This window comes from Aquarana catesbeiana, linkage group LG01 (assembly GCF_042186555.1).
Source record: "Aquarana catesbeiana isolate 2022-GZ linkage group LG01, ASM4218655v1, whole genome shotgun sequence".
Taxonomy (NCBI): domain Eukaryota; kingdom Metazoa; phylum Chordata; class Amphibia; order Anura; family Ranidae; genus Aquarana; species Aquarana catesbeiana.
The window spans coordinates 46105074-46121310 of record NC_133324.1 but is presented as its reverse complement, the minus strand read 5'-3'; the positions used below and the strand labels follow the sequence as shown (position 1 = coordinate 46121310).

The 16237-nt window shown below is 44.5% G+C and overlaps 1 protein-coding gene across 1 annotated transcript in view; it reads left to right on the top strand.

Annotated features, from left to right (window-relative positions):
* The window catches only part of LOC141130885 (protein unc-13 homolog B-like), a gene marked incomplete in the record, with an annotated part of 525591 nt that overhangs the window by 336140 nt on the left and 173214 nt on the right, over positions 1-16237 (top strand). Inside the window, 1 exon segment of the mRNA XM_073618170.1 lies at positions 13096-13142. Within this exon segment, the coding sequence (XP_073474271.1) occupies positions 13096-13142 (47 nt within the window).

Genomic DNA, 16237 nt, shown 5'->3' with positions numbered 1-16237 from the left:
GAAACACTCTGAAAAGCTTTTGTTCCCCTTCTCTCCGGAGAATACGTCCTGATGCTGTGTAATTGCTAATTATTAGTTATTTATAATTTATAAAATGAGAGGAAAAACCTTCCCCTCGACTCAAGAATACAGCCCCCGCCGCGGCCATCAACTACTTGTTCCTTTTGTCATTCAAACATCACCCTGTCTGTCCAATTCTACCTTTCTGTATCATTTTTGAGATTTTACTGGATGAAGCTTAAAGCCCAATTAAACTTTCAGTTTAAAACTGCTAAATGCATTGTAGCTGCATTAAAACAAAAGGTGTGCAAAGTAGTTGAGGCCGATATCAAGACAGATTAAAGCTGGCCATAGATGGAGGAAAGAAAATTGGCACAGTCAGAGTTGATGGGGGAATCCCTCCTGGGGGAGCCATTGTGTTCTCCCAGCGGGGGGGCCTTCCCCATCAGGAGAACACAACGATTACTCCCAGCAGGTATAATAGCCGCTAGCAATAATCGCATGTAAAATCCGACAGGCTGATTGTCAGCTTGGGTCAACCATACTGGGTAGGAGCCTGCCCCTACATGGTTTGAATCTTGGCCTGTCCCTGCTGAACCAGCCGAGATTCTAACCGTCTATGGCTGGCTTACGGTACTCATGGTAGCTGTATGCACGCGTAAAATAGAAAGGAAATTCATTGTTCAACATCAACCCAATAAAATGGGCACGTTTATTTATTTATTTTTACATCAACCCTGAGGCATTTGTGTCCCATGGGAATGAATTCTGATTTGTGAGCTTAGCAGGCATAATTAAAAAGGTCACCAAAGCAAGGATGGATTCTCACTATCTTATACTAATTTGAGATTCTATATGTGAGTGTGGAATGTGCAGCCTTTCTATTGAGCCGGGCTGCAGCACAACCACGGTAACCGGCAGGGAAACCCCATGATGCCCCACCACCCACCACCACCACCCCTTCAGGCAATGACAGATGAGGAATTGCCATCGTATTCTGCTGCGAGCTGATAGTCGATAACGCTCAGGAATTGTCTGCAGGCTGACGGCTCCCGGAATTTTGTATCTGACGGCTACAAAACACTTTGATGTGCAGCAGCTTTAATTATTTGTACATATCCCACCTAGTGAGCGGAAAACAAATGCAGTGCCGGCGCTGCTATTAATAAATGGAGGAGGCGCAGAAACCTCCAGAGAGAGCGGAGAACCTTTCAGTGTATAGAGACACTGAAAATAATTATATGGGGACACTTCTATTTCATAGACAAGCAGATGAATGTCACTCACATTGTGCTTTCTTGTTTGGATTTTTTTTTTAAAAGGAATGACTGTGCTGTGTTTTTTATCTGTACACCTGCTTTGCCCATTATGAGGGTTTTCCACCATCCCTGTGCTGAGTTCCCAGGTCTGTACACAAACTGTGCCCATTATGAGGGGCTCCCACCATCCCTGTGCTGAGTTCCCAAGCCTGTACACCTGCTGTGCCCATTATGAGGGGTTCTCATGCCTGTGCTGTGTTCCCGGGTCTGTACACCTGCTGTGCCCATTATCAGGGGCTCCAACCATCCCTGTGCTAAGTTCCCTCGAGTACACATTGCTGTGCCTAATACTAGGGATTCTTACAATCCCTGTACATCTGCTTTGGCCATTATGAGAGTTTCTCTCCATCCCTGTGCTGATTTTCCAGGTCTCCACACTTGTGCCCATTTTGAGGGATTTCACACTATCCTTGCACTGAGTTCCTGAGTTTGTACGCCTGCTGTGCCCATTATGAGGGGTTCCCACCATCCCTGTTCTGAGTTCCCAGGTCTCTACACTTGCTGTGCTCATTATGAGGGGTTCTCATCATGCCTGTGCTAAGTTCACATTACTGCGCCCATTACTAGGGGTTCTCACAATCCCTGAACACCTGCTTTGCCCATTATGAGGGTTTCTCTCTACCCATGTGCTGATTTTCCAGGTTTCTACACACGTTGTTTCCATTATGAGGGATTTCACGCCATCCCTGCACTGAGTTCCTGAGTCTGTACACCTTCTGTGCCCAATATAAGGGATTCTCACCATCCTTGTGCTAAGTTCCCGGGTCTTCACACCTGTTGTGTCCATTAGGAGGGGTTCCCACCAACCCTGCACTGAGTTTCAAGATCTGCACCACCTGTTGTGCCAATTATGAAGGAAGCCCACCATCCCTGTGCTGTGTTCCCAGGTCTGTACACCTGCTGTGCCCATTATGAGGGGTTCCCACCATCCCTGTGCTGAGTTCCCAGGTCTGTACACCTACTGTGCCCATTATTAGGGGTTCTTATCATGCCTGTGCTGAGTTCCCTGAAGTACACCTTGCTGCGTCCATTACTAGGAGTTCTCACAATCCCTGTACACCTGTTTTGCCCATTATGAGAGTTTCTCTCCATCCCTGTGCTGATTTTCCAGGTCTCTACACTTGTTTCCATTATGAGGGATTTCACACCATCCCTGCACTGAGTTCCGGAGTCTGTACGCCTTTTGTGCCAAATATGAGGGATTCTCACCATCCCTGTGCTGAGTTCCCAGGTCTTTACACTTGTTGTGCCTATTAAGAGGGGTTTGCACCAACCCTGCACTGAGTTTCTAGATCTGCACCACCTGTCGTGACAATTATGAAGGAGTTAAACTATCCCTGAGCTGAGACCCTGGGTCCTCATTGGACCTGTTCTCATTATAGGGGTGGAGGGTCCCACCATAACTGCTATGAGTTCCCTGATTTGCCCACCTACTGTGCCCATTATGAGGGCTTCCCACCAACCCTGCTGGATTTTTTATCTGTATTATTTTATGGAAACTGTAACCGGAGAATCTGGAACACACGAAGGTGAGCAAGAACACCCAAAACAGATCTCACCGTTGTATTCTATGGCCATCCAGCCCACCAGGGTCCACTTAAAATAAAATATCAGTATTGGGTAGACTGACCCTTTTTGACAAAATATCCACAGTTCGTTAAATATCTGTTTATTTGAAAATAACAACTTTAGTGCCATAACGTTTTTTATTTATTTTTTTTTTTATGTAATCTTTATTTAAGAAACATTTTCATACAAAAAGAAAAATAAATGACACGTGTCGCATAGCAAATGTGAACAGAGTTATTCATAGAGAAAAAGGAAAACAAAGTTAAGGTGCAAACTAAGTTCGTTAGGTACCATAGCCTCCGCATCCAACCTGTGTACTTCAGGGTACTGAAAACTTGCAACCGAGGATTGAGGCTGTCCATCCGTGGAAGGAGAGCCTGCCCAAGCCGGGTGGGCCATCCTCCAGTGAGGGGCAACCCAGCGGAAGCAAACCATGTGGACCTGGGCTATCTACGTCAAGATTAACAAGATACTGGTAACATAGCATATAACCAGAAGGGGCTTATTTAAAATGTGCCAGGACTGCAGGCACCCACACACACCAATCCAGGAGGCTGGAAGAAAAGCAGTAATAAACATAAGCCGCCAAGAAACGTACGAGAACAAAACTCGGGTAGTGGCTGCAGTATTCTAGTAGGTATCTTCAGCGAGGGCTCTGCTAACTCCAAAAAAAGCTACGTCTAAACTAGATGGGACCTAAGCAGGGTCGCTGTGATAGACTCACCCGGGACAGAGGCTTTTGGAGGGGACTGAATGCTGGCCTCTTGCCTACTGATTATGGGCCCTGGATTTTGGGGGAATGGTGGTCTTTGCAAGCTGTATGCCTGGGGACCCTTGAGGTGGTGTTACTTTGGATTCAGGTCCATGTCCCCCCAAGACACACAGACTCTGGGAACCCTGTATATGCCATATTAGAAATAGTGGCTGATTCATACCGTTGGGACACATACTGTTAGAAGAGGCTGATGTCATCAACTCAAGCCCCCTGTCTGTCTGTTGTCTGCTATAATGTAAATAAGTCTAGTATGGCTTCTAAGAGTCTTTCACCCATTGTTGTTTGTGCTAATTAATCCTGCAATTGTATGAAGGAGTTCTGTGTTGATATTTATGATAATGTGTATTGTATAGTCGGTGAGCTAGGTGATGTCAAGGCTGCCCTGAAAGGTCATATCTCTAAATCACCTGTCTGGTTAAAGGATTAGTTAATTAACTCATGTTAATTTGGTTTCTGGTTACAGTTTGTTTTGTCATCCTGGTGTATATATTTGCGTGAGATCTCAAATAAAGGAGGCTATTCCTGATGTACTCCAAGACTGGTGTTGTTTGGTTCTTGGGGGTTATATAGCCAGAACCATTGGTCTCGTGTTCCAGGACTTAGGAAGCGATATACTGATGGAAGCACTCAAGCGGAGTGTGTTACGTTCCATCGCAGTCGCCCAAACACTAAGAGAAGCGCTCCCGTCCGTCCTTACATGTCGCCACCCACTCCACCCCTTCCATGATTTCATTCACTTTCCTGATCCATTCCTCCCTATTGGGAACCTGAGCCCTTTTCCAGTAAATAGGAATCGGTCTCTTAGCCACATTTAAAAGGTGCTGTAAGGCACTTTGCTTATAATGACCAAGTGGGAGGGTTGGAATATGGAGCAGGAAGTGAACAATCGGAGACAATCGGATATCTACATCCAAAACGGCTTTTATCTGATCATTAATATCTGACCAAAAAGGACTTATCGTGGGACACTCCCACCACAAATTGCAGGAGCGTAACGCGCTGGCCGCAACCTCTCCAACAAAGATCTGTGACTGAAGAGTATATGCTGGACAAGGCTGAAGGTACACGATACCAATGTGTCTGAAACTTTTGCCATAACGGTTTTGAGCCTCTTTCTGCCAGTTGGCCAGGTTCAAGGACCCCTCAGAGCAAAAGGTCCCTCAAGAGGGCAGCTCCACCCGAATCCATCTGTTCTCATGGACCACCTACAGAGACTTTAAATCCTGGAGATAACGGTGGATAACACCACTGACCAGCATGAGTTCTCAGGAAGCACAAACCCCATCATTGCTCATCTTACATGAAAAGGTATATTAACTTATTAAGGTGGCTATAAATGATTTTTTAGCATTAAATCACACCGCAGTGATCTCTGTACTTGTTAATTACACCGGCTCTTATCTCTTAATGGGTTTTTGCACAGATACATGAATAATGAATCATGTTATAAGAAGAAGAAACTTGTCATAGACTACTGTATACCAACAGATCATTTATTACTGATCTCTGTTATGTGAAATTAGATACCCCTTGTATATGATCAGTTTTGGGTAATGTTTGTAGGTGCTAATCAAAAGCATAAGGGAAATGCACAAAATGTGGTAAGAAATAGACAAATATAAATAAATACTAATTAGGGATGTGCCGATATATCAGCCGCCAATAGGGTTATCAGCACTTTGCCGATAGAAAAAAAAAAAAAGATGCAAAATCACGTCCCTTTGACTTCAATGAAAAAACTTCTATTGACTTCAATGCAACCTTGCATCCCAATGACTTCATTTCAAACTTACGTCCCATTGACTTCAATGGAAACATGCCAGCCACAGATTTGTTAAAAAACTGTCCATTTCAGTTTCGGTTTTCGGCCAAGTGTAATTTTTTTTTTTTTTTTTCTTTTGCTTTCGGCACCGGAATGTTCATTTCGGTGCACCACTAATACTAACGATCCACATCAAATATTGACTTACTCTATTCCAAATGCTGGACTTATTTAAAACTGAACTCCAGGCAAATGGCTAAATACAAAGAGGAAATACATGTATGAGAGATTTTTTAACCTGTCAAAGGATTTGTGTTTCTGCCCTGAGACTAACAAAGCTCTACCACACAGCACAGCTCCAATCTTCCCTGCTCCCCGGTCTATGATTAGAGGGTCAGGGAGAAGTAGCAGACTGATCTAATCTGTCACTCTGCTCTCTCCTCCTTTCAGCATGGCTTTTGTGTTGCTTTTCCATCTCCCAGTCTAAGCTCTACTGTACTGGGACTGTAAGAGGCTGATACCAGGTCAGGTATTCACACTGTTGCATTTTCCAAAATAGAGTGACATATTATTACAAAGCTGCATTCATTTATGTCTTTTCTATCTGCCTGGAGTTTAGCTTTAAATTACATATATAAATACACTTCCTGGGTAAGTTCCATTTGGGCTCAGGCTCGTTATGTTACCATAATGGGCACAGCATAGCAATAGCATCATACCTTTTATAGGCTATAGTTTCTTCTGTGGGCGAGCGTAAGGCTCCAGCGTTATAAATATTAATGAGCTTCACAACATATTCTCCACCCCTGTCAGTGTTCTCTAACGAGCTCACACGTTATCCATAACAAGGACACCAATGCATTTCAATTTATTATGTAGATCCACAGGCAGAATGTATAAATAATGATGGTCCTCCCGTACAGAGACCAGTTGTACACCGGCTGTCAGTTATTTGGGGAGGATCTGGTTGGTATTAAGGGAAGGACACTTTTCGTCAGGCATTTTTTTTTTTTTTTAAGCCATGTTCGTTTTGTTAGGTCTGATACCTGGGTCAGAGAATAATGTATGGCATTCTGTTGGCAATATAGTGCCCAATATGAGTCCAGTTAGCTTCACATTTCTTCTGCAGTTTTCCTTTCCCCATTTAGTTTTTCATATACTTTTCTACGTACTTTTCTCTTTGCTGTTTCCTCTTTCCCATATGAATGTTTGTTTTTACTTTCCCGTTCTCCTCTTCCCCAACCCCTTTCCTCTTCCATCCTCTTCTGTTTTTCCCTTTCTTCCTTCCTTCCCTTATCCACATCTATCTTCTCTGTGTTGCCTTTCCTCCTGCCCTTTCCCACTTCCAGCTCCTCCGTGTTCCATTTCCTCCTCCCATCTCCCTCTTCCAGGCTCCTTTCCTAACGCACTTCCGGTTCCCCTGCCTTTCCTTTCCTCCTCAACTAACACTCTTCTGGCTCTTCTGCCTTTCATTTCCACCTCCTCTCTCGCTTTTCCAGTTCCCCTGCCTTCCCTTTCCTCTTCCTCTTCCTCTCTCCTCCTTCCGGTTCCCCTGCCTTCCCTTTCCTCCTCCTCCTCCTCCTCCTCCTCCTCCTCCTCCTCTCTCCCTCTTCCGGTTCCCCTGCCTTCCCTTTCCTCCTCCTCCTCCTCCTCTCTCCCTCTTCTGGTTCCCCTGCCTTCCCTTTCCTCCTTCTCCTCTCTCCTCTTTCCAGTTCCCCTGCCTTCCCTTTCGTCTTCCTTTCTCCTTCCTCCCTCCTTCCGGTTTTCCCTGCCTTCCCTTTTGTTTTCCTTTCTCCTCCCTCCCTCCTTCCAGTTTTCCCTGCCTTCCCTTTCCTCCATCTCCTCTCTCCCTTTTATGGTTCCCCAGCCTTCCCTTTCCTCCTCTCCCTCTCTCCTCCTTCCAGGTCCCCTGCCTTCCCTTTCCTCCTCCTCGCTACCGCTTCTCGTTCCCCTGTCTTCCGTTTCCTCCACCTCTTTCCTCTTTCCGGTACCCCTGTCTTCCCTTTCCTCCTCCTCCTCTTTCCTCTTCTGGTTTCTCTGCCTTCCCTTTCCTCCTCCTCTCTCCCTCTTCCGGTTCCTCTGTAATTTGCCTTCCTTTCCCTCCTTTCCTTACTCATGTCTGGTTCTTCTGCCTTCCCTTTTCTTTGACTCTCTCCCTCTTTGGGTTCCTCTGCCTTCCTTTTCCTCCCCTCCCTCTTCAGGTTCCTCTGTGCCCCCCCCCCCCTTTGGGTTCCTCTGCTCCCCCCCCCCCCCTTGGGTTCCTCTGCCTTCCCTTTCCTCCTCCTCGCTCCCTCTTCTCGTTCCTCTGCCTTCCCTTTCCTCCACCTCTTTCCCTGCCTTCCCTTTTCTCCTCGGGCTCCCCTGCCTTCCCCTTCCACCTCCTCTCTTTCAGCTCCTCAGCCTTCCCTTTCCTCCTCCCCTTACCCACTTATTCTTGTTCCTCGGCCTTCCCTTTCCTCCTCCTCCTCCTCCCCTTTCCTCCTCCTCCTCCCCTTGCCCTCTTACTTCTTTCCTCCCCATTCTTTGCACAATAGGGAAAATGAAAAGGTGAATTTTTTTATTTATTTATTTTTTTAATCTTTCGGAGGGTTTGATTTGACAATCAGGAAGATCTTCATTCGGAGAATCTGATAACATAGACCTTTCATTATGTAAAAAAGACAACAGCTGCTAAATTCTGGTTCTTGGCCTCTCGTGTCTCTTCTGTGGTAGAGGATGACATTACTATGTGATAAAACAAAATTCTATATATATATATTTTCCGTGTATCTCAATCAGCATCCCATCTAGGCTGGAAAATAAATTGAAGGAGTTGACTGGAGACTAAGGTCACCATTTACCTCCCTTTAGTGTCTAATTAAACACCTCTGATGGATACAGAAGCTCTCTAATCCGTCTTGTAGAACACGTACACCATCATCCTGGATCATTCCTGGTCCTCGCTCCATTTGTCCTTTTTGGTGGCACGTCGTTTGCCTTGGTTGGGGTTGCGGGGTAAAGTTGCATGAACCACCTTGTCACCTCCACACGTGTCCTCATTTGTCCTGGAAGGTCTTACACCCGGTAGGACAGACAGAGTCTGTATTAACCTTCTCTTCCTCCTCCTTTTTTTTTCTTCCACAGAGGGGAATAGAGCTGAATTTCAGGTTATTTGAGTTTTTATACCTGCCCCCCCCTCCCCCCCTTTTCCCCCATGCTTATGTATGTGTGCCCTCCTGTCATGGTTGTGGTTATTATTTGTGACTGGTGATATGAGTGCTGCTAATAAAGACCAGAGATGCTATGTGCAGAGACACAGAGGAGGAGATTTACTAAAACTGGACCACACTAAATGTAGCTGTGCAAAGTAACCAATCAGCTTCTAGGTTGTATTGTCGGAGCTTAAACGCTTACTGACCGCCGCACACAGATGTACATCGGCAGAATGGCACAGGCAAGCAAATGGGCGTACATCCCTTTAAACCTGACGCCTATCAGGCTGGCGCGCGTGCCCGCGGGTCCCGGGAACTCGGTGTTCACCGGCGGCCCGCGATTGCGGTGTGGAGTGGTAGAACGAGGAGATGCTTATGTAAACAAGGCATTTCTCTGTTCTGCCTAGTGACGTGACAGCGATCACTGCTCCCCATTGGGAGCAGTAATCGCTGTCATTCGTGTTGAAGCCCATCCCCACCACAGTTAGAATCACTCCCTAGGACACACTTAACCCCTTGATCGCCCCCTGGTGTTTAACTCCCTTCCCTGCCAGTGTCATTTACACAGTAATCAGTGCATTTTTATACAACTGATCGCTGTATAAATGACAATGGTCCCAAAATAGTGTTAAAAGTGTCCGATGTGTCCGCCGTAATGACGCAGTCGTGATAAAAATCACAGATCGCCACCATTACTAATAAAAAAAAAATAATAAAAATTGCATAAATCTATCCCCTATTTTGTAGACATTATACTTCATAACTTTTGCGCAAACCAATATACGCTTATTGCGATTTTTTTTTTTTTTTTTTTACTAAAAATATGTAGAAGAATACATATGGACCTAAACTGAGAAGGATTTTATATATATATATATATATATATATATATATATATATATAATTTTTTTTGGGGGGGGGGGATATTATAGCAAAAAGTAAAAAATATTGCTTTTTTTTCAAAATTTTCGCTCTTTTTTTGTTTATAGCGCAAAAAATAAAAATCCGCAGAGGTGATCAAATACCACCAAAAGAAAGCTCTATTTGTGGGAAAAAAAGGACGTCAATTTTGTTTGGGTAAAACGTTGCACGACCGCGTAATTGTCAGTTAAAGCGACGCAGCGCCAAATCGCAAAAAATGCTCTGGTCAGGAACGGGGTAAAATCTTCGGGGGGTGAAGTGGTTAATAGAACAATCTGAAGTCAGAAGCTGATTGGTTGCTATGCACAGCTGCTTCGGATTCTGTGTGCACCAGTTTTAGTAAACCCCCCCCCCCTCCCGAGCTTTTTCTGTGCAGTGGTATAGGGCTTGTTCTGTGTGGAGTGATGGAGTCTGTTATGTACAGAGGAACACAGAGCCCCCCCTTGGTGAAGAGGAACAAAGTCTTTTTCTTTTCTTTTTTTTTTTTTTTTTTCTTTTGCTTTTTTTTTACAGTACATGGAGGTCAGAGCCTCTTTGGTTCACTGGGAACAGAGTCTCCTTGGTGCACAGGCAACAGAGCTTGCTTGGTACATGCAGGACAGAGCCTTGCTTGGTACATGCAGGACAGAGCCTTGCTTGGTACATGCAGGACAGAGCCTTGCTTGGTACATGCAGGACAGAGCCTTGCTTGGTAAGGACAGAGCCTTGCTTGGTACATGGGAAATAAATACAGTGCAAATACTAGAAAGTGTTTTTTTGGTGTGACTGTGTGTATAGCACAAATGCAGTGCTGTGAAAAAGTATTCGCACCCCTTGAAATTTTCCGTATTTTGTCATGTTACAACCAAAAACATAAATGGATTTTATGTGATAGACCAACACAAAGTGACACATGATTGTGAAGTGGAAGGAAAATGATAAATGGTTTTCACATTTTTTTCAAATGTCTGAAAAGTGTGGCGTGCATTTGTATTCAGTCCCTTTACTCTGATACCCCTAACTAAAATCTAGTGGAACCAAATTGCCTTCAGAAGTCCTCTAATTAGTAAATAGAGTCCACCTGTGTGTAGTTTAATCTCAGTATAAATCCAGCTGTTCTGTGAAGTCCTCAGGGGTTTGTTAAAGAACCTTAGTGAACAAAGAGCATCATGAAGGCCAAGGAACACACCAGTCAGGTCAGGAATAAAGTTGTGGAGAAGTTTAAAGCAGGGTTAGGATCTAAAAAATATCCCAAGCTTTGAACATCTCACAGAGCACTGTTCAATCCATCATCTGAAAATGGAAAGAGTATTCCACAACTGCAAACCTACCAAGACATGGCCGTCCACCTAAACTGACCGGCCGGGCAAGGAGAACATTCATCAGAGAAGAGCCAAGAGGCCCATGGTAACTCTGGAGGAACTGCAGAGATCCACAGCTCAGGTGGGAGAATCTGTCCACAGGACAACTATTAGTCGTGCACTCCACAAATCTGGTCTTTATGGAAGAGTGACAAGAAAAAAGCCATTGTTGAAAGAAAACCATAAGAAGTCCTGTTTGGAGTTTGCGAGAAGCCATGTGGAGGACACAGCAACATGTGGAAGAAGGTGCTCTGGTCTGATGAATTGAACTTTTTGGCCTAAAATCAAAACGCTATGTGTGACAGGAAACTAACACTGCACATCACCCTGAACACACCATCCCCACTGCGAAACATGGTGGTGGCAGCATCATGTTGTGGGGATACTTTTCTTCAGCAAGGACAGGGAAGCTGGTCAGAGTTGATAGGAAAATGGATGGAGCCAAATACAGGGCAATCTAATGCCGCATACACACGAGCGGAATGTTTGATAGAAAAAGTCCGACAGAAGCTTTTCATCGTCTATTCCGATCGTGTGTGTGCCTCATCAGACTTTTTTTTTTTTTTTTAATTCTGAGTCACCTAGAAATAGAACATGCTCTAAATATTTTCAAGGGAACCAATTCCTATCAGGAAAACCGCTCGTCTGTATGCTGTTCCGACAGACCAAAAACAACTCGTGCTCTGAAGCAAGTAAGAGACGGAAGCTATTGGCTACTGGCTATTGCACTTCCTTTTTCTATTCCCATCGTACGTGCTGTACGTCACCGCGTTCTTGACGGTCAGACTTTGGTCGGACTTTGGATTGACCGTGTATAGGCAAGACCGCTTGATTGGAATGCCGTCGGAGAAACCTTCGGAGTTTATTCTGACGGCTAAACCGGTCGTGTGTACGCGGCATTAGAAGAAAACCTGTTAGTCCTCAAAAGACTTGAGACTGGGGCGGAGGTTCACCTTCCAGCAGGACAACAACCCTAAAAATACAGCCAGAGCTACAATGGAATGGTTTAGATCAAAGCATATTCATGTGTTAGAATGGCCCAGTCAAAGTCCAGACCTAAATCCAATTGAGAATCTGTGGAAAGACTTGAAAATTGCTGTTCACAGACGCTCTCCATCCAATCTGGCAGAGCTTGAGATATTTTGCAAAGAAGAATGGGCAAAAATGTCCCTCTCTAGATGTACAAAGCTGGTAGAGACATCCCCAAAAAGACTTGTAGCTGTAATTGCAGTGAAAGGTGGTTCTACAAAGTATTGACTCAGGGGGCGCCATACAAATGATTTTGAAAACCATTTATCATTTTCCTTCCACTTCACAATTATGTGCCACTTTGTGTTGGTCTATCACATAAAATCCCAATAAAATACATTTACGTTTTTTTGGTTGTAACATATGAAAACGGGGAATATTTCAAGGGGTGTGAATACTTTTTCCAGGCACTGTAACAGGAATGTGTAAACATATCATAGTCTGAGTGGCATGCATGTTGATCTACAGAGGAATTGTAGGTGCCCGTCTTGTTCTGGTAATGGAAGGGTATCTGTGACAAGATGTATATGAAGAAGTATGAAAGAGAGGTGCTGAATCTAGGGTTACTCCTCATTCTGGTATATGGAGGAACCCCCCTATTTGGGTGTCTCAGATAAAATCTAGAGAAAGTAAGTAAATAAGAGCGTGACATTAAAGATTCTCTAGTCTGAAAGTGTTTATTGTATCATAGAAATTCAACTCGTTTCCCAGGCTAAGAACCCCTTCATCAGGGTTTTCAACTCTATGTTAGCTGGTAGGACAAGGACTTGGTTATCATGACATAAAGTATCCTTCGATACCTGTGGATTTCTGTGTGGATATAAACATTTCCAGACTGCAGAGTCTTTGGGGTGATACTCTTATTCTTACTGGATATATGTGTATATATATGTGACATGTAGACTGGAAGCAGGAGATGTATATTAAAGTATGTTGGAAGCAGGATCTGGTGTATTTTGTGTGTGTTGTGTGTACTGGAGACAGGAGGATGTGTATATGTGTTGTGTGTACTGAAGATTGGAACATGTATATGCTGTGTTGCATGTACTGGAAAACCGCATGTGTGTATTGTTATGTTGTGTGCAGTGGAGAGTGTGACTCCGGAAGTCTTTGTGCATCTTTTATGATATTTAAATGATCTCCTTGCTTTTTTTTTTTCAACTATTAACTTCTTTTCTTTCAACTTCAGACCCAGGATGATGGAGATCCATCCAAACCTCCTTGGTTTAAAGGCGGGTGAGTGTCTGAGTCTTCTGATTTCTGTATATGCTTGGCTGATATAACACCCCTCTTCTGAAAAAGGTTCATTAAAGTGGAACTAAACGCTCTCCATTCACATTAGTTATCTTAATCTTTATGCTTTTTTTTTTTTTTTTGACATTTCTTCATTTGCTTCCTGGTTTCTGGCCTCGGCCAAATGATGAAGAGAGTTTAATAAGACTCGTGGCCACTCATTACAATTAGAAGAAAAGAGGTTTAACCTTAAACTACGTAGAGGGTTCTTTACTGTAAGAGCGGCAAGGATGTGGAATTCCCTTCCACAGGCGGTGGTCTCAGCGGGGAGCATTGATAGCTTCAATAAACTATTAGATAATCACCTGAATGACCACAATATACAGGGATATATAATGTAATACTGACACATAATCACACACATAGGTTGGACTTGATGGACTTGTGTCTTTTTTCAACCTCACCTACTATGTAACTATGTAACATCACAGGAGTCCTCATGGGCATTTTTTTTCCCTTTCATTTAGAGCAGTGGTCTTCATATTGTGGCCTATGGGCTGGATATGGCCCTTTGCTTGCCTTTATCCAGCCCTTGGGGCATTATTTGTCTTAAACCAACTACAGGGACATAATTCTTGCCACTAACACTAACATTGGGGTACTATTGCTCCCAGTGACACCGCCAACTTGGGCATAATTCCTCCCACTGACACCAATGATGGGGCGCTATTCGTCCCATAGATACCAATGATGGGGCGCTATTCATCCCACTGATACCAATGATGGGGCACTATTCATCCCACTGACACCAATGATTCGTCCCACTGATACCAATGGTAGGGCGCTATTTATCCCACTGATACCAATGGTGGGGCGCTATTCATCCCACTGATACCAATGATGGGGCGCTATTCATCCCACTGATACCAATGATGGGGTGCTATTTACCCCATTGACACCAATGATGGGGTGCTAATCATCCCACTGATACCAATTATGGGGCGCTACTGATACCAATGATGGGGCGCTATTCGTCCCATAGATACCAATGATGGGGCGCTATTCATCCCACTGATACCAATGATGGGGCACTATTCATCCCACTGATACCAATGATGGGGCGCTATTCATCCCACTGACACCAATGATTCGTCCCACTGATACCAATGGTAGGGCGCTATTCATCCCACTGATACCAATAATGGGGCGCTATTCATCCCACTGATACCAATAATGGGGCGCTATTCATCCCACTGATACCAATAATGGGGCGCTATTCATCCCACTGATACCAATAATGGGGCGCTATTCATCCCACTGATACCAATGATGGGGCGCTATTTACCCCATTGACACCAATGATGGGGCGCTAATCATCCCAATTATACCAATTATGGGGCGCTAATCATCCCACTGATACCAATGATGGGGCACTATTCATCCCACTGATACCAATGATGGGGCACTATTCCTCCCACTAAAGATTTGGCTTTGTTTACTCCCACTGACACCGAGACATTTTCTGCTTCCACTGTCCACAGTCCAGCCTCCTAAAGTCTGAAGAAACTGGCCCCTTGTTTAGAAAGTTTGGAAACCCCTGATCTAGAGGAGGGGAGGGGCTTTTCTCAGCTTGGCGCACCCTCCTGCCTGCATGCTTGTGCTAAGAGCAGATGGTTTCCAGCTAAATTAATAATCTGCCCATACTCAAGATGGCCACAGCTAGAACTGCTGGGGGGGGGGGGGGGTTCAAAGGTATTTCTCAACAAAATAAAGCATGGAGACATGGATGGGTGGACAAATTTGCTTTGAATATTAAAAATGAATTAAATAGTGTTTTCAGTTTTGGGTGCTCAGATAGAGTTTATTTTGGCTTTAAAAGAGAAGTATAGGTTTTCTTTTTATTTAATAATCATTCTTAGCTAGTTGGATGCAGCATCGGTCCGATTCCACAGCTGTCCCATGATGCCTTTAACACGGAGAACTGAGTGATCAAATACCGTCGGTCGCTCGGTTCTCAGAGCTCTTGGAGCAGAGAGCTGATGTCTATCGGTCACCACTGTTTGCTCTGCCCCCCCCCCCCCCCCCCCAACCCGAGCGCTGGGCTGTGGAGGGGGCGGGAGCAGCCGGCTCAGGCTCTCAGGAGCTTGATGAGAGGCTGAGCTGGATTCCGTTGCCAGGCATGTGGGCAAATCCCGACTCCATAGTCTTGATCTTGCCCGTGCCTGTACCCAGCTTTGTGACGTCAGCAGACGGTGGACTTCAGCCCGCTGTCTGCTGAAAACAGGTCACAGGAGTGCAAAAGGAACTGCATTCCTGTGATCCACAGGAGAAGTCCAGCCAAACAATCTTTCCCCGTACTTCTCCTTTAAATTGAAAAGCCATCAGACCGTAGATCTGTACAAGACACAAAAGAACTCTACCTTTGGGTTCTCGTTGCATAAATATTGTAAAACAACACATTTAATCAAACCCGTAACTTGCCGATAATATATTGTTCTGCAGAATACCACATGTACAGCTTCTTTCATTTCTTCTTTGCTGCATGTTGTCTCTTTCATCTTTTTATTGTTTGATGACAATAGAACGGCCTCCATGACTACTAATGAAGGAGCCATTAGCGAATGTAGACAATATAGTCTTATTTTTACCCTAGAATTCCCATTTTTAAAACAGAACACCAGTCAAAGCATTTTCTTGTTTTTTGCAAGAGTAATAGGGCGTACACACGGTCGGACTTTGTTCGGACATTCCGACAACAAAATCCTAGGATTTTTTCCGACGGATGTTGGCTCAAACTTGTTTTGTCTACACACGGTCGCACAAAGTTGTCGGAAAATCCGATCGTTCTAAACGCGGTGACGTAAAACACGTACGTCGGGACTATAAACGGGGCAGTGGCCAATAGCTTTCATCTCTTTATTTATTCTGAGCATGCGTGGCACTTTGTCCATCGGATTTGTGTACACACGATCGGAATTTCCGACAACGGATTTTGTTGTCGGAAAATTTTATCTCCTGCTCTCCAACTTTGTGTGTCGGGAAAATCCGATGGAAAATGTCCGATGGAGCCCACACACGGTCAGAATTTCCGATCGGAC